The sequence below is a fragment of the Panulirus ornatus genome, chromosome 59 (assembly GCF_036320965.1).
Source record: "Panulirus ornatus isolate Po-2019 chromosome 59, ASM3632096v1, whole genome shotgun sequence".
In the NCBI taxonomy this organism is placed as follows: domain Eukaryota; kingdom Metazoa; phylum Arthropoda; class Malacostraca; order Decapoda; family Palinuridae; genus Panulirus; species Panulirus ornatus.
Genome location: NC_092282.1, coordinates 18,763,794 through 18,783,836, shown reverse-complemented (window position 1 = coordinate 18,783,836; position 20,043 = coordinate 18,763,794). Strand labels below are relative to the sequence as shown.

At 41.1% G+C, this 20,043-nt stretch overlaps 1 protein-coding gene across 1 annotated transcript in view; it reads right to left on the bottom strand.

The window, feature by feature from the left end:
- Positions 1-20,043, bottom strand: part of LOC139767160 (uncharacterized) — a 1,522,454-nt gene that overhangs the window by 225,336 nt on the left and 1,277,075 nt on the right. Inside the window, 1 exon segment of the mRNA XM_071696189.1 lies at positions 5,799-5,953. Within this exon segment, the coding sequence (XP_071552290.1) occupies positions 5,799-5,953 (155 nt within the window).

Here is a 20,043-nt window from a genome sequence, read left to right as displayed (position 1 = left end):
AACACTTAACAACATTTAACTCATGCAGCTCATTCTTCATAACTCTAGATTTTCCTGTGGTGAGTACTGTGTGCTAGCCCTGCCTTTTGGCAAGATGGTAGGAGCAGTAGATAGAAGTAATAGGTAGAAATATTTAGGTAGGAACATTAGGTTGAAACATTAGGTAGAAGTAGTAGGTAGGAACATGACATAGAAGCAGTCATTAAGAAGCCTCTGCAAATACTCCTCAAGACTTGCCCTTTGCCAGTGGCCTGTTAAGGGTAAGGCACTAAAGGCTAAGAATCAGCACTGGAGTTCTTTATTTATGAAGACTATGCTGCCATGGCCACGCCTTTGAGGGAGTTTCAGTTGGAATGGGCGTTGGAGATATAAATAGACAGATAGATGGACCTAAGGCCTAGTTTATAAGAAAGAGTCCTGGTGTTACCCAAGACCTCTTTCTAAAGGCTCCTGCAGCCCAAGACTGTGCTCTTTCCAGCAGAAAGGGATGTGAACTTCTTTGAAGTGAGAAGTCCTTGATGAGATGGTGACTTTTCACTCGCAGTGGAACCTCTGGCAGGCAGGGTCCAGTAACATTTTTATTCCAATACTTGTTTGCTGTTTCCTGCATTCATGAGGTAATACCAAGAACAGACAAAGAAAGGCCACATTTGCTTACATCCATTCTTTAGCTGTCATGTGTAATGCAACAAAACCACAGCCCCCTATCCACAATCAAACCCCACAAACCTTTTCATGGTTTCATCAACCACTTCACAGGCCCTAGATCACTCCACTAACAGCACATCGAAATGTTTACTACATCACTTCAATTACTTTGTCTTGTGCATATCTTTTATACTTTACCATGTTCAAGTCCCAACCACTAAAAATCCTTCCATCTCCTGTTTGATCTCCCAATTTTCCCGCCACTTCTGACATGTATGTCCTCTTTTGTCAACCTCACTTCACTAATTATCTTCATATGTTCATACCATTTTAAGCACAGAACTTCAGCTTTCCCAACCACACTCTTTTTAGTACCACAACTCCCTCTTACCCTTTAATTACTCACATGATCAAACTTTCTCACACCATATAATGTCCTTAAACATTTCACATCCAACACATTTACCTTCTTCCACATATCTACAGCCCATGCCTCACATCCATATAGCATTGTTAGGACTACTGTACCTTCAAACATACCTATTTTTGCCCTTCCAGAGGATGAACTATCTTTCCACACATTCTCTTTCCACACATTCTTCAATGCTCCCAGAACCTTTGCCCCTCATCAACCCTAAGTTTCACTTCTGCTTCCATGGATCCATCTGCTGCCATATCCACTCCCAGGTTTCTAAAACATTTCACTTTCTCCACGTTTTCCCCATTCAAACTCGCATCCCAACTAACCTGTCCCTCTACCCTGCTGTACCTAATAACTTTTTTTATTCAAATTTACTCTCAACTTCCTCCTCTCACACACTCTTCCAAACTCAGTTACCAACTTCTGCAGTTTCTCTTTTGAATGTGCCACCAGTGCTGTGTCATCAGAAAACAAATGATTCACTTCCCAGACCCTGCACCTACAGATTGCATATCATCTGTTTCTCCAAGATTTTTTAATTTACCTCCCTCACCAACCCATCCATAAACACATTAAGCAGCCTTGGTGACAGCACATACCCCAGCCACAGACCAACCTTCACATGGAACCACTCACTCTCCTCTTTTCCTATTCATACACATACCTTACACAATAAAAATTCTTACTGCTTCCAGCATCTTTTCTCTCAGCAAGTATTCATAAGGCCTTCCATAAAAGCATTTCTATCAACCTTATCATATGATTTTTCCAGACTTATACATTCCACATACAAATTCTGCTGTTTCTTTTAAGTATTCTCACTCACATTCTTCAAAGCAAGCACCTGATCCATACATCCTCCATCCTCTATTACTTCTAAAACCACATTGTTCCTCCCCAGTCTAATGCTCTATACATGCCTTCACCCTCTCAATCACCACTATCCCATACAACTTACCAAGTACATTTAATAAACTTATATCTCTGTAGTTTTAACTTTCAACTTTGTCCCTTGCCTTTATATATTCCACCAAATCTTAGGCACCTTACCATGATTTGTACATACACTGAAAATCTTAACTAATGAACTGACAATACAGTCATCCCCTTTCTTAAGACTTTCAATTGAAATGCTATCCACTCCAACTGCCTTGCTACATTTCATCATATGCAGGGCTTTTACTATCTTTTCTCTCTTCATCAAACCATTTTCCCAGACTCTCATTTCACACATCTATCTATCGTCTAACTATATCTCTGACACCTGTTCCAACTGGAACTCCCCTAAAGCGATGGCCACGACAACAGAGTCTCCATAACTAAAGAAGTTCCAGTGCCACTTCTTAGCCTTTAGTGCCTCACCCTTAACAGGCCACTGGCAGAAGACAAGTCTAGTGCAGTGTTTGCAGATGATCCTAACTAGTGTTTATAATGAATACTTCTACCTACTACTTCTACCTAATGTTTCTACCAAATGATCCTACCAAATTGTTTCCACCTACTACTTCTATCCACTGCTCATACCGTTTTGCTGAAAGACAGGGCTCATGCAAAGTGGTCACTGCAGGAAAATCTAGAGTTACAAAGAATGAGCAGCATAAGTTAAGTGTTGTCAAGTGTTACATATGACAAGGAGAGATTGTATGTTTGTGGACAGGATGCCAGTAGTCGACATGTTAGTGAGGCAGAAAGAAAAGACAGCTACCTAGGTCGGAAGAGTGTAACTAAACAACCACTAAAAAGTTGACTCACTAAGCAGATGTCATTAATCCTCTCGATACCCAAGTGGGTAGTACTGGTAATATACCTCCCTGGTTTGTTGGCTGCCAACCTAAACACCATAAATCTGTTACAGTATCATCAAACATGTTAAACAATCCTTTAAAGTACTCATCCCATCTCCTAACCTTATCACTACTTGTTATTACTTCCCTATTTGCCCCTTTCACCAATGTTCCCATTTATTCTCTTATATTCCTTATGCTAATAACCTCCTAACACAACATTTTAGTCTCCCTTAAGTTTAAAAATACTTGCACACCCCAATTCTCATTTGTCCTCTCTTTCAACCCCTACACTGTCCTCTTGAACTCCTACTGTTTTTCTTATTCATCTCCCAATCATTTGCACTTCTTCCCTTTAATGAATGCCCATATACCTCTCTTTTCTCTTTCACTAGCAACTTTTCTTCATCATGCCCACCAGTCACTATCCTTTCTCATCTGTCCACCTCCCACCTTATACATGCCACACACTTCCCTCACACATGCTAACACTGATTCCCTAAATACCTTCCATTCCTTGCCTACTCCCCTAGCTTCTTCACTCTCACCTTTTACCAATCTACACTTAATCTTTCCAGTTTTTCTTCACATAGTTCTGTTTTCCAAGCTCACTTGCTTTCATAGATCTCTTACAACTGATAATGTTTTCTCTTTTCTGAAAACCACTACAAATCTTCACCCTCCCCTCTACCTGGAAATCATCACACATCCCACCAGCTATGCCTCTCAGCATATTCATATCCAAGTCTCTCTCTCTTTCATACACCTAACAATTAGTATGTAATCCAATAACGCCCAGTGAACATCTCTCCTACACATATACATATACTTTCGTGTGTCCCTCTTTTAAACCAGGTATTACCAATCACCAGCCTTTTATACCACACAACTCCACAAGCTATTCACCATTTCCATTCACCTTAATGAATACCCCATGCCCTTCAACTATACCCATAGCTGCCACATTACTCTCCATATTCAAATCATCCATCACTTATACCTAATTTTTTACATCGAAACTGCTGTCATACTCACTCAGCTGCATAAGCACCTAACTTTCGCAATCCACTTTCTTTTCTATCTATATCAGTCTGGAACTCCCTTTCTCTCTCTCAAACATTCCCATATTGGCTTCAGCAGTAATGCTCCCCCTTCCTTAGCTTTTGCCCTCACACTAACCCCTGACTTTAAGATATTCCAAACCATTCTTCCCCTTTATCCTTAAGCGCTGTTTCACTCATAGCCAGAACATCCAAGATCTTATCCTCAAGCATAATACTTCTCTCTCCTTTCTTCTCATATTGGTTACATCCACAAACATTCAGACACCCTAGCCTGAGCATTTGAAGACAAGGAGCACTTCCTCCTAAGGGGATGGTCGGAGGACATGAGCTAAGGAAGTGGCAGCACTACAGGTTAAGCAGGATTTTTGGGAATGTGTGAATGATGGCATATAAGTGAGCTAGAAACTGATAAGGGTAAAAATGAAAGAAGACTGATGGGAGATGAGTGATTATAATTGCTTATGCATCTGGCCATGAGAAGCAAGATGAAGAAAGGGAAGGGTTTTGGGAGAAACTGAGTGAATGTGTCAGCAGTTTTTAAGTGGGGGGAGGGAGCAGTAAGTGGTTTCATGTGAAGATTGGTCTGTGGCAGGGGTGTGTGATGTGACAATGCTGTCCAGTTTGTTTATAAATGGGATGGTGAGAGAGAGGTAAATGCAAAGATCTTGGAAAGAGGGGCAAGTATACAGTTTTGGGGGGATGAAGGGAGCCTGGGAAGTGAGTCAGATGCTGTTTGCTGATGACACAGACTTGGTGGCAGATTTTAATGAAAAACTGCAAAAGTTGTTGACTGAGTTTGGATGGGTGTGTGAAACAGGGAAGTTGAGTAAATGTGAATAAAAGCAAGGTTATTACATTTTGCAAGGTAAAAGATTGAGATAGTTGGGGGTGTAAGTTCGATCAAAGAAAATATGGAGGAAGTGAAGTATTTAAAATATCTGGGAGTGGAAATGACAGCAAATGAGACCATGGAAGCAGTTGTGAGTCACAGAGTGGGTGAGTGAACTCTGGGACTACTGAAGAATGTGTGGAAAGAGAGGTAGCTATGTGAGAAGGCAAAAATGGTTGTGTTCAAACGTATAATAGTCCCAGCAATGTTGTATGGATGTGAAACATGGTCTATAGATGAGGATGTGCAAAGGAGGAGGGAGATGTTGGAAATTAAATGTCTGAGGACAATACATGGTGTGGAGTAGTTTGATCAAGTAAGTAATAAAAGGGTACAAGAGAAGAATAGTAATAAAAAGAGAATTGTTGAGAGATCTAAAGAGGGTGTGCTGAAATAGTTTGGACATATGGAGAGAATGAGTGACATAGAGGATATGTGTGTCAGAAGTGGAGGGAGCAGGGAGAAGGGAGAAACCAAATTGGAGATGGAGGGAAAGAATGAAAAAGATTCTGAGTGATCAGGGACTGAACATGCAGGAGGATGAAAGGCATGCACAGGGTAGAGTGAAGTGAAATGATGTAGTATACAAGGGTCGACATGTTGTCAATGAACTGACCAGGGTATATGAAGGGCCAGGTGGAACCATGGAAAGGTCTGAGGGGCCTGTGTGTGGACAGAAAGCTGTGGCTTTCGTGCACTACATATCAAAGCTAGAGAAAGGATGCAAGCGAATTTGGCCTTTCCTCATCTGTTCCTGGTGTCACTTTGCTATTGCAGGAAATGGTAATCAAGAATGAAAAAACTTACTTCTAAATGAACCAAACATGAATATAAAGGAGAATGGCACACTAGATACACATTGACAGAAAGGTATGAATTTGATTCTTTGAAAGTTGAATTTCCCGATGTTTCAGTTACTTTCCTTCAGTCAATAACAATCATGTATATCTATGCAAAAATGAATACAGTAAATAGAAAACTTTTTTTCTTACCCTTTCCAGTTCTACTTGGTTCATTTGGGTCATGAGAGCCCTTAATTCATGCCGAACAGTTTCAGGGTCAATTTCTGCTACATTCACTTTTTCTGGTGATCCAAGAGCTTCAAGTGAAGTGTGAAGATCACTGTGGCTGCCAGACAGTTCAAAACCTGGGGTGAAATCAATGTTCTTTTGCACTTCATACAGTAAATAAATCCCATACAGACATTTCAGTGCTGAATATAAAAACCAAAAGAATTAGGTAATGATCATACTTTTTTATAAAAATTGATCACCATTACCTGTGTTAGCGAGGTAGCACCAAGAAAGACCCATCAAGTTCCCTGTTCATATCCAGGCCCCACAGACCTTTCCATGGTTTATCCCAGATAATTCACATGCCCTAGTTCAGTTCACTGACAACACATTGACCCCAGTATACCACATCGTTCTAATTCAATCTACTCCTTGGATGCTTTTCACCATCTTGCATGTTCAGTAACCAATCACTCAAAACCGTTTTCACTCCATCCTTCCACCTCCAATCTGGTCTCCCACTTTTCTTTGTTCCCTCCACCTCTGGCACATGTATCCTCTTTGTCAATCTTTCCTCTCAATAGTTTCATACGGCCAAATCATTTCAACACACCCTCTTCTGCTCTCTCAGCCACACTCATTTTATTATCTTATATCTCTCTTACCCTTTCATTACTTAATCAAACCACCTCATTACATAATCAAACCACCTCACACCACATACTGTCCTAGAATATCTAATTTCCAACACATCCACCCTCCTCCGTACAACCCTATCTATAGCCCATGACTTGCATCCATATAACAAAGTTGGAACTACTGTTCATTCAAACATACCCATTTTTGCATTCCAAATACTTTCTCTCTTCCCACACATTCTTCATCAATCCCAGAATCTCCACCCCCTCCCCTACCCTATGACTCACTTCCACTTCCATGGTTTCATTTGCTACTAAGTCCAATCCCAGATATCAAAAACACTTCACTTCCTCAATTTTTCTCCACTCAAACTCAAATCCCAACTAACGTGTCCTTCAACCCTGCACTTCACTTCCTCCAATTTTTCTCCACTTAAACTCACATCCCAACTAACTTGTCCCTCAACCCTGCAGAACCTAATAAGCTCAGTCCATTGACAGCACACTGACCCCAGTATACCACACTGTTCCAATTCACTATATTACATTCACACCTTTCACCTTCCTGCATGTTTGGGCCCTAATTGCTTACAATGTTTTTCACTCAATCCTTCCATCTCCAATTCAGTCTCTTCATTCCCCTTGTTCCTTCCACTTCTGACAAATATATCCTCTCTGTCAACCTTTCCTCACTCATTCCCTACATATGTCCAAAAACATCCTCTTCAACCCTCTCACCTACATTCTTTTTATCTCCACACATCCCTCTTCCTCTTTCATTATTCACTCAGTCAAACCACCTCACACCACATAGTGCCCTCAGACATTCATTTCCAACACATCCACCCCTTCATACAAATCTATCTATAGCCCATGCCTCGCAACCATATAACAATGTTGGAACTACTATTCCTTCAAACATACCCATTTTTGCTCTCCAAAATAATTTTCTCTCTTTCCACACATTTTTTATCAATTCCAGAACTTCCACCCCCTTTCCCCATCCTATGACTCACTTCCACTTCCATGGTTCCACTCGCTGTTAAGTCCACTCCCAGATACCTAAAACACTTCACTTCCTCAATTTTCTCTACTCAAACTCAAATCCCAACTAATGTGTCCTTCAACCCCGCACTTCACTTCCTCCAATTTTTCTCCACTCAAACTCACATCCCAACTAACTTGTCCCTCAACCCCGCAGAACCTAATAAGCTCAGTCCATTGACAGCACACTGACCCCAGTATACCGAAGCGTTCCAATTCACTCTATTACATTCACACCTTTCACCTTCCTGCATGTTTGGGCCCTAATTGCTTACAATGTTTTTCACTCCATCCTTCCATCTCCAATTTGGTCCCTTCATTCCCCTTGTTCCTTCCACTTCTGACACATATATCCTCTTTGTCAACATTTCCTTAATCATTCTCTACATACATCTAAAGACATCCTCTTCAACTCTCTCACCTACATTCTTATAATTTCCACACATCCCACTTACCCTTTCATTATTCACTCAATCAAACCACCTCACACCACATATTGCTCTCAGACTTTTCATTTCCAACACATCCACCCTTCTCTACTCAACCCTTTCTATATCCCATGCTCTACAGCAATATAATATTGTTGGAGCTACTGTTCCTTCAAACAACCATTTTTGTCCTCCGAGATAATGTTCTCTTTTTCCACACACTCTCCTTTGCTCCCAGAACTTCCAATCCCTCTCCCATCAGATGACTCACTTCCGCTTCCACGGGTCCATTTGCTGCCAAGTATGTAAAACATTTCACCTCCTCCAACTTTTCTCCATTCAAATTTACATCTCATCTAAATTGTCCCTTAACACTAATGATCCTAATAACCTCAGTCTTATTCACTTTCTCCCTTCACACACCCTTCCAAACTCAGTCACCAACTTCTGTTGTTTCTCACTCAAATCAGTCACTGGTGTATTATGAGCAAACAAGTGACTCACTAACCAGGCCCTCTCATCCCTAACAGACTGCATACTCTCTCTCTCTCTCTCTCTCTCTCTCTCTCTCTCTCTCTCTCTCTCTCTCTCTCTCTCTCTCTCTCTCTCTCTCTCTCAACTTTTGCATTTAACTCCCTCATCACCCTATCCATAAACAAATTAAACAACCATGGTGACATTGCACACCCTTGCCACAGACCAACATTCATTTGGAACAATTCTCTCTCTTCTCTTTCATACTCTTACATATGCTTACTTCCTCGATAAAAACTCACTACTTCTCGCAGCTTACCTCCCACAACATATGTTCTTGAGACCTTCCACAAAGCATCTCTATCAACTCTATCATATACCTTCCCCTAATCAATAAATGCCGCATACAAATCCATATGTTTTTCTCAGTATTTCTCACACATTCTTCAAAGCAAACACCGAATAACCTTGCTCTTATTCACATTTACTCTCAGCTTTCTTCTTTTACACACTTTACCAAACTCAGTCACCAACTTCTGCAGTTTCTTACACGAATCAGCCACCAGTTCTGTATCGTCAGCAAGCAACAACTGACTCACTTCCCAAACCCTCTCATCCACCAAAGACTGCATACTTGCCCCTCTCTCCAAAACTCATGCATTCACATCACCAACAACCCCATCCATAAACAAATTAAACAACCATAGAGACATCACACACCACTACCACAAACCAACATTCACTGGGAACCAATCACTTTACTCTCTTCCTACTCATACACATGCCTTACATCCTTGATAAAAACTCTTCTCTGCTTCTAGCAACTTACTTCCCACACCATACACTTGTAATACCTTCCACAGAGCACCTCTATGAACTCCATCATATGCCTTCTCCAGATCCATAAAGGCTACATACAAATCCATCTGTTTTTCTAAGTATTTCTCACATACATTCTTCAAAGCAAACACCTGATCCACACATCCTCTACCACTTCTGAAACCACACTGCTCATCCCCAATCTGATGCTCTGTACATGCCTTCACCCTTTCAATCCATACCCTCCCATATAGTTTCCCAGGAATACTCAACAAACTTATACCTCTGTAATTTGAACACTCACCTTCATCCCCTTTGCCTTTGTACAATGGCACTATAAATGCATTCTGCCAATCCTCAGGAACCTTACCATGAACCATACATACATTGAATATCCTCACCAACCAGTCGACAACACAGTCACCCCCTTCAATCCATACCCTCCCATATAGTTTCCCAGGAATACTCAACAAACTTATACCTCTGTAATTTGAACACTCATCTTCATCCCCTTTGCCATTGTACAATGGCACTATGAATGCATTCCGCCAATCCTCAGGAACCTTACCATGAACCATACATACACTGAATATCCTCACCAACCAGTCAACAACACAGTCACCCCCTTTTTAATAAATTCCACAGCCTTGCTGGCTTTCATCTTCCACAAAGCTTTCACTGCCTCTTCTCTGTTTACCAAATGATTCTCCCTGACCCTCTCACTTTGCACACCACCTTGACCAAAACACCCTATATCCACCACTCTGTCATCAAACACTTTCAACAAACCTTCAAAATACTCACTCCATCTCCCTCTCATTTCACCACTACTTGTTATTACCTCCCCATTTGCCCACTTCACCGATGTTCCCATTTGTTCTCTTGTCTTCCACACTATATTCACCTCCTTCCAAAAAATCTTTTTATTCTTCCTATGATTTAATGATACTCTCTAACCCCAACTCTCATTTGCCCTCTTTTTCACCTCTTGCACCTTTTTCTCTTGACCTCGTGCCTCTTTCTTTTATGCATCCCCCAGTCATTTGCAATATTTCCTTGCAAAAATCATCTAAATGCCTCTCTCTTCTCTTTCACTAACAATCTTTCTTCTTCATCCCACCACTCACTACCCTTTCTAATCTACCTACCTCCCACTTTTCTCATGCCATAGGCACCTTTTGCCCAAGCCATCACTGCTTCCCTAAATACATCCCATTCCTCCCCCACTCCCCTTACATCATTTGCTCTCACCTTCTTTTCCATTCTGCACTCAATCTCTCCTGGTACTTCCTCACAGAAGTCTCCTTTCCAAGCTCACTTACTCTCACCACTCTCTTCACCCCAACATTCTCTCTTCTTTGCTGAAAACCTCTACATATCTTCACCTTCACCTCCACAAGATAATGATCGGATATCCTTCCAGTTGCACCTCTCAGCACATTAACATCCAAAAGTATCTCTTTCATGTGCCTATCAATTAATACATAATCCAATAACGCTCTCTGGCCATCTCTCCTACTTACATATGTATAATTATGTATATCTCTCATTTTAAACCAGATATTTCCAATCAGTAGTCCTTTTTCAGCACAAATCTACAAGCTCTTCACTATTTCCATTTACAACAATGAACACCCCATGTACATCAATTATACCCTCAAATGCCACATTACTCTCCTTTGCATTCAAATCACCCATCATTATAACCTGGTCTCGTGCATCAAAGCTGCTAACAACCTCACTCAGCTGCTCCAAAAACACTTGACTCTCATGATCTTTCTTCTCATGACCAGGTGCATAGGCACAAATAATCACCCATCTCTCTCAATCCACTTTCAGTTTTACCCATATCAATCTAGAGTTTACTTTCTTACACTCTATCACATACTCCCACCACTCCTGTTTCAGGAGTAGTGCTTCTCCTTCCCTTGCTCTTGCCCTCTCACTAACCCCTGACTTTACTCCCAAGACATTCCCAAACCACTCTTCCCCTTTACCCTTGAGCTACATTTCACTCAGAGCCAAAACATCCAGGTTCCTTTCCTCAAACATACTACCTATCTCTCCTTTTTTCTCATCTTGGTTACATCCACACACATTTAGACACCCCAATCTGAGCCTTCGAGGAGGATGAGCATTCTCCGCATGACATTATTATTATTATTACTATTATCATTTATTTATTTATTTATTTATTTTGCTTTGTCGCTGTCTCCCATGTTGGCGAGGTAGCGCAAGGAAACAGACGAAAGAAATGGCCCAACCAACCCCCATACACATGTATATATATACACGTCCACACACGCAAATTACCATACCTATACATCTCAATGTACACATATATATACACACACAGACACATACATATATACACATGCACACAATTCACACTGTCTGCCTTTATTCATTCGCATCGCCACCTCGCCACACATGGAATAACATCCCTCTCCCCCCTCATGTGTGCGAAGTAGCGCTAGGAAAAGACAACAAAGGCCCCATTCATTCACACTCAGTCTCTAGCTGTCATGCAATAATGCCTGAAACCATAGCTCCCTTCCAGGCCCCACGGAACTTTCCATGGTTTACCCCAGACGCTTCACATGCCCTGATTCAATCAATTGACAGCACGTAGACCCCGGTATACCACATCGATCCAATTCACTTTATTCCTTGCACGCCTTTCACCCTCCTGCATGTTCAGGCCCCGATCACTCAAAATCTTTTTCACTCCATCTTTCCACCTCCAATTTGGTCTCCCACTTCTCGTTCCCTCCACGTCTGACACATATATCCTCTTGGTCAATCTTTCCTCACTCATTCTCTCCATGTGACCAAACCATTTCAAAACACCCTCTTCTGCTCTCTCAACCACGCTCTTCTTATTTCCACACATCTCTCTTACCCTTACAGTACTTACTCGATCAAACCACCTCACACCACATATTGTCCTCAAACATCTCATTTCCAGCACATCCACCCTCCTGCGCACAACTCTATCCATAGCCCACGCCTCGCAACCATACAACATTGTTGGAACCACTATTCCTTCAAACATATCCATTTTTGCTTTCTGAGATAATGTTCTCGACTTCCAAACATTCTTCAAGGCTCCCAGGATTTTCACCCCCTCCCCCACCCTATGATTCACTTCCGCTTCAATGGTTCCATCTGCTGCCAGATCCACTCCCAGATATCTAAAACACTTTACTTCCTCCAGTTTTTCTCCATTCAAACTTACCTCCCAATTGACTTGACCCTCAACCCTACTGTACCTAATAACCTTGCTCTTATTCACATTTACTCTTAACTTTCTTCTTTCACACACTTTACCAAACTCAGTCACCAGCTTCTGCAGCTTCTCACATGAATCAGCCACCAGTGCTGTATCATCAGCGAACAACAACTGACTCACTTCCCAAGCTCTCTCATCCCAAACAGACTTCATACTTGACCCTCTTTCCAAAACTCTTGCATTCACCTCCCTAACAACCCCATCCATAAACAAATTAAACAACCATGGAGACATCACACACCCCTGCCGCAAACCTACATTCACTGAGAACCAATCACTTTCCTCTCTTCCTACACGTACACATGCCTTACATCCTCGATAAAAACTTTTCATTGCTTCTAACAGCCTATTATTATCATTATTATTATTATTATTATTATTATCATTATCATTATTATTATCATTATACTTAATTGCTGTTTCCAGTGTCAGCGATATAGTGCAAAGAAACAGACGAAGAATGGCCCTACCACTCATATACACACATATATATATATATATACATAAATCCCCATACACGCACACATACGTACATATATATTTCATACTATACATATATATACATACACAAACATATACATATATACACATGTACATATTCATACATGCTGCCTTCATCCATTCCTGTCGTCACCCCTCCAAGTAGGAAACAGCATCCCCCACATTTGTTCACACTCAGTCTCTAGCTCTCATGTGTAATGCACTAAAACCACAGCTCCCTTTCCACATCTAGGCCCCACAGACCTTTGCATGGTTTACTCCAGATGCTTCACATGCCCTGGTTCAATCTACTGACAGCACGTCGACCAAGGTATACCACATCAATCTAATTTACTCTATTCCTTGCATGCCTTTCACCCTCCAGTATGTTCAGGCCCTGATCGCTCAAAATCTTTTTCACTCCATCCTTCCACATATACATATACACATAAATATACATAAATGCCCATACATGCACATATACATACATATAGATATCAACATATACACACATACATATACACAGTATATATATATATGTAAGTAGGAGAGTTGGCCAGAGAGCTTTATTGGATTACGTGTTAAGTGATAGGCGAATGAAAGAGAGGCTTTTGTATGTTAACGTGCTGAGAGGGGGAACTGGAGGGATGTCTAATCATCTTGTGGAGGCGAAGGAGAAGATTTGTAGAGGTTTTCAGAAAAGAAGAGAGAATCTTGGGGTGAAGAGAGTGGTGAGAGTAAGTGAGCTTGGAAAGAAGACTTGTGTGAGGAAGTACCAGGAGAGATTGAGTGCAGAATCGAAAAAAGTGAGATCAAATGACATAAGGGGAGTGGGGGAGGAATGGGATGTATTTAGGGAAGCAGTGATGGCTTATGCAAAGATGCCTGTGGCATCTTTGCGTGTGAGGTGGGCAGATTAGAAATGGTAGTGAGTGGTGGGATGAAGAAGTAAGATTGATAGTGAAAGAGAAGAGGGAGGCGTTTGGACGATTTTTGCATGGAGGTAGTGCGAATGACTGAGAGATGTATAAAAGAAAGAGGCAGGAGGTCGAGAAAGGTGCAAGAGGTGAAAAAGAGGGCAAATGAGAGTTGTGATAAGAGTATCATTAAATTTTGGGGAGAATAATAAAGTGTGTAAGACAAGAGAACAAATGGGAACATCTGTGAAGGGGGCTAATGGGGAGGTAATAACAAGTAGTAGTGAAGTGAGGAGATGGAGTGAGTATCTTAAAGGTTTGTTGAATGTGTTGGATGATAGAGTGGCAGATCAAGGTGGTGTGTGAAGTGAGAGGATCAGGGAGAATGGTTTGGTAAAGAGAGAAGGTGTAGTGAAAACTTTGCGGAAGATGAAAGCTGGCAAGGCGGCGGGTTTGGATAGTATTGCAGTGGAATTTATAAAAAAGGGGTGACTGTGTTCTTGACTGGTTAGTAAGGATATTCAATGTAACTATGGTTCACGGTGAAGTGCTTGAGGATTGGCAGAATGCATGCATAGTGCCACTGTGCAAAGGCAAAGGGGATAAAGATGAGTGTTCAAATTACAGAGATATAAGTTTGTTGAGTATTCCTGAGAAATTATATGGTAGGGTATTGATTGAGAGGGTGAAGGCATGTACACAGCATCAGACTGGGGAAGAGCAGTGTGGTTTCAGAAGTGGTAGATGATGCATGGATCAGGTATTTGCTTTGAAGAACGTATGTGAGAAATACTTAGAAAAGCAAATGGATTCCTATGTAGTATTTATGGATCTGGAGAAGGCATATGATATAGATGATAGAGATGCTCTGTGGAAGGTATTAAGAGTATATGGTGTGGGAGTTAAGTTGCTAGAACCAGTAAAGGTTTTTTATCAAGGATGTAAGGCATGTGTACGAGTAGGAAGAGAGGAAAGTGATTGGTTCCCAGTGAATGTTGGTTTGTGGCAGGGGCACATGATGTCTCCATGGTTTTTTCAATTTGTTAATGGATGGGGTTGTTAGGGAGGTGAATGCAAGAGTTTTGGAGAGAAGGGCAAGTATGAATTTTGTTATGGATGAGAGGGCTTGGGAAGTGAGTCAGTTGTTGTTCACTGATGATACAGTGCTGGTGGCTGATTCGGGTGAGAAACTGCAGAAGCTGTTGACTGAGTATGGTAAAGTGTGTGAAAGAAGAAAGCTGAGAATAAATATGAATAAGAGTAAGGTTATTAGATCCAGGAGGTTTGAGGGACAAGTTAATTGGGAGGTAAGTTTGAACGGAGAAAAACTGGAGGAAGTGAAGTGTTTTAGATATCTGGGAGTGGATTTAGTAGCGGGTGGAACCATGGAAGTGGAAGTAAGTCACTGGGTGGAGGAGGGGGTGAAGGTTCTGGGAGCGTTGAGGAATGTGTGGAAGGCAAGAACGTTATCTTGGATAGAAAAAATGGATATGCTTGAAGGAATAGTGGTTCCAACAATGTTATATGGTAGTGATTCATGGGCTATAGACAGGGTTGTGCGGAGAAGGGTGGATGTGTTGGAAATGAGATGTCTGAGGACAATATGTGGTGTGAGGTGGTTTGATCGAGTAAGTAATGAAAGGGTAAGAGAGATGTGTCATAATAAAAAGAGTGTGGATGACAAAAGAGAAGAGGGGCTATTGAAATGGTTTGGTCACATGGAGAGAATGAGTGAGGAAAGATTGACAAAGAAGATATATGTGTCAGAGGTGGAGGGAACGAGAAGTGAGAGACCAAACTGGAGGTGGAAAAATGGAGCAAAAAAGATTTTGAGTAATTGGGGCCTGAATATACAGAAGGTGAAAGGTGTGCAAGGAATAGAGTGAATTGGAACAATGTGGTATACTGGGGTTGACGTGCTGTCAATGGACTGAACCAGGGCATGTGAAGCATGTGGGGTAAACCATGGAAAGTTTTGTGGGGCCTAGATGTGGAAAGGGAACTGTGGTTTCAGTGTCTTACACGACAGCTAGAGACTCAGTGTGAACGAATGTGGCCTTTGTTGTCTTTTCCTAGCACTACCTCGCATGTGCACGGGGGAGTGCTATTTCATGTGTGGCGGGGTGGCGGCGGGAATGGATAAAGGCAGGAAGTATGAATATGTACATGTGTATATGTGTATATATCTGTGTATGTATATGTATGTATACGTTGAAATGTATAGGTATGTATATGTGCAAGTATGGGCGTCTATGTATATACATGTGTATGTGGGTGGGTTGGGCCACTCTTTCATCCATTTACTTGCACTACCTCGCTAATGTGGGAGACAGCAACTAAGTATAATAAATATGAATAAATAAATAATACATGTTCTTGGATTACATCCATGAACGGTTTAATCACACTATAGAATTTTTTTAAATTTTCCAAAAGAAGGAACAGAGAAAGGGGCCATATGAGGATATTCCCTCAAAGGCCCAGTCCTCTGTTCTTAACGCTACCTCGCTAATGCGGGAAATGGCGAATAGTATGAAAAAAAAAAAAAAAAAAAAAAAAAAAATAATACATACAGACATATACATACATACACAGACATATGCATATATACGCATGTAATGTATTCATACTACCTGCCTTCATTCATTCCTGTTGCTCCCCTGCCACACAGGAAATAGCACTGCTACCCTCCACTTCAGCATGTATGGATGTTTACGTATATACATTTGTACATGAGTGGACGGGCCGATCTTCGTCTGTTTGCTGTGCTACCTTGCCGTCACGGGAAACAGCAATCAAGTATAATAACAAGTACAGATATATAGTGAACATAAAATTGTATGGGGAACAAATACAAACAATAGACAGGGAAAATGCTGCAAATGAAATCAAAGCATAAAGAAAAGAAAACATGAGTGGAAAAGGATATCTCTTGTGTTTATTTCATGGAAGGAGTACAGTAGCCAGGCGGTACTATGAAAAGCAATGAGGCTTGCCTATCAAAAGGGTTAGTTTTTTATACACGTTTGCCATTTCCCACATTAGTTAGGAAGCATCAGGAACAAAGAAATGGCCTTATTTCCTCACATCTACTCTCTAGCTGTCATGTAAAATGCACCACAACCAGTCCCAACAGACTTTTACATGATCTCTCCTGACTGCTTCACATGTCCTGGCTCAGCCCATTAACAACATGTCATCCCTTGGATACCACATCACCCCAATTTGCTCAATCCCTTTCACTCCTTCCACCCTTCTGCATGTTCAAGAACCAAGATATCTCAATCCAATTTTCCATCTCCTACTTAGTTTCCCCATTTTCCTGCTTCCTTTCACTTCTGACATTAACACCCTCTTAAGTGATCCTTTCTTCACTCATCCACTCTATATTTCCATCCCATCTGAGGACACCCTCTTCACCTCTTTCATACATACTCCTCTCACTAAACCATCTCTCTCTTTCCCTATCATTTCTTATTCGATCAACCCTCCTTAAAACACATGCTGTTCTCAAACATTTCATTTCCAGCACATTCACCCTGTCCTTTACACTTCTATGGCCTATGGCTCACATCAACACTGCACCACTGGAGCTACTAAACTATCAAACACTCATCTTTGCTCTGAAAGACAGTGACTTCTCTTTCCACACATTCATCACTGTACCTGACACCTTTCTTTCTTCACCCAGCCTATGGCTCACTAGAGCTCCTATGGTTCCATTTGCTGGCATATCCACTCCTAAGTATCTAAAACATTCCACTCCCTCCAAGTTCTCTCCATTCAACTTCAAACCCCAAATAACCTGATTCTTGCTAGTTCTATGCCTAACAATCTTGTTTTTATTCATAATTGCAATCAACTTTCTTTCATTAACTCTCCCAAGCTCATACACCAACTTCTGCAGTTTCTCACTTGACACTGCCACCATCACTGTGTCATCAGGAAATATCTAATCACCTCCTAATCCCCCCAACATACTGTATACCTGCTCCTCTCTCCAAGACCCTTGCATACACTTCCCTCACCACCCTATCCACAAACAAATTAAAGAGCCATGGTAACATCACAGACTCCTGCCACAGATCCACTTTCACCTTAAACCACTCACCTTCCTTTCTACCTACTTACACGAACACACACACCTCTTTTTCTTGATAAAAACTCCTCACTGCTTCTTCCCATCACCATCATACATTTGTATCATCTCTCACACAGCATCTCTATCAACCATATTATATGCTTTCTCCATATCCAAAATCACACAAATCCCTCTGTTTCTGTAAGCATTTTTCACACACATTCTTCAAAGCAAACAACTGATCCTCACAGCCTCTAACACACTTAAAACACACTGTTTTTGCCCAGTTTGATGCTTTGTGAACATCACTACTCTCTTCATAACCATTCTTCCATGCAGCTTAACAACTATGCTTAGGAAACTTTTACCTCTGTAATTTGAACACTGATTTTGTCCCAAGTGCCTTTATACAATGGCACTATACATGCATTCTCTCAATCCTCAGGCACCTCACCATGATCTATACATACACTGAAAATCCTAACCAATCAGACAATGCAGTCACCCCATCTCTTAAGAACCTTAACTGTAATACCTTCCACTCCAGCTGCTTTGCCACATTTCATCTCATGCAGCACTTTCATCACTTCTTTTTTCACCAAATCACTTGCCATTACTCTCCCACTTCACATGCCTCCACATCCAAAACATCCCATGTCTATCACCATATCAATGAAAACATTTCAACAACCCTTAAAAATAATTCATTGTCTATTTTGTTTTCTTGTTATTCTTAAATTGTTAAACTCCTAAAACAATTTCTTATTTTCCCTTGAGTTTGCTGATATTCTCTCAACACAACTCTCATTCATCCACTTTTTCCATCCCCTCTACCTTCCTCTTGATATCCTGCTGCTTTCTTTTCTGCATGTCCCAATCTTGCAGTTCTTCCCTAAAAATAATGCCCATGCACCTCTCATTTCACTGCACCAGTAACTTAACTTCATCCCACCACTCACTAACCTTCCTCATCTGTCCGAATACCACCTTTCACATGCCACACATTTCTCTAACACATGTAAGTAGTGCTTTCCAAAACACTTCCCTTTCCTCACCCACTCCCCCTCACGTTTAGCCACTCTTAGCTCACATCTCTCCTGATACCTCTCCATAAAAGCCTCTTTTCCAAGTTCACTCACTTTCATAACACTTTCCTCATTCATATCTTTTCCTCTTTTCCTAAAGCATCTACAAACCTACACCTTCATCCGCACTAAGCGAAGATTAAACACCCCACCAACTGTCTTAACACACTCAAACCCAAGAGTCTCTCCTCTGCCTGCTAATCAAGTTGTATATAAATCCAATAATGCCTATTTATAATCTTTCTTACTCATCCTTGAACATTCATGTATGTCCCTCTTTCTCAACCTGATAATCCTAATTACCAGTCCTTTTTCAGCATACAACTCCACAAGCTGTTCACTAATCTAATTCATAACACTGGGTACTCCATCCCTCCAATCACAGCTCCTACAAACCTTCACCTTTATCTCCACCAGGTAATGATCAGATATCCCATCAGCTATCCCTCTTAAAACATCTGCATCCAAGAGTCTCTCCTCTAGCTGCCTATCAATTTGAAGGTCATCTAATAATGCCTCCTAACCCATCTTTCCTACTCATACAAGCATGCTTATGTATGTCCCTCTTTTTAATCTTGGTATTCCCAATCATCTGTCCTGTCTCTAAACACTGGGTACTCCATGCATCCCAATCATACCCTTACCTACTACGTTACCTACTCTTGCATTCAAAGCACTTAGGTGTATAAGCACTGATAAACACTCATCACCCATAATCCACCTTCATATTTATCAACATCAGTCTGGAGCTCACTTTCATACACTCTTTCACACAGTCCTGCAACTCCTCTTTCAGCAGCAGTTCTACCTCCTTCACTAGCCCTTGTCCTCATACTAACTTTACCCCCATGACATTACCAATGACTTCTTTTGATACTGTTATCACTTCAATGTATTTTAGGTTTTGTGTGTATTATCTAGTTTATGAAAGTTAACTTGTTGCTGTTCAGCTGTTAAAAACAAGCT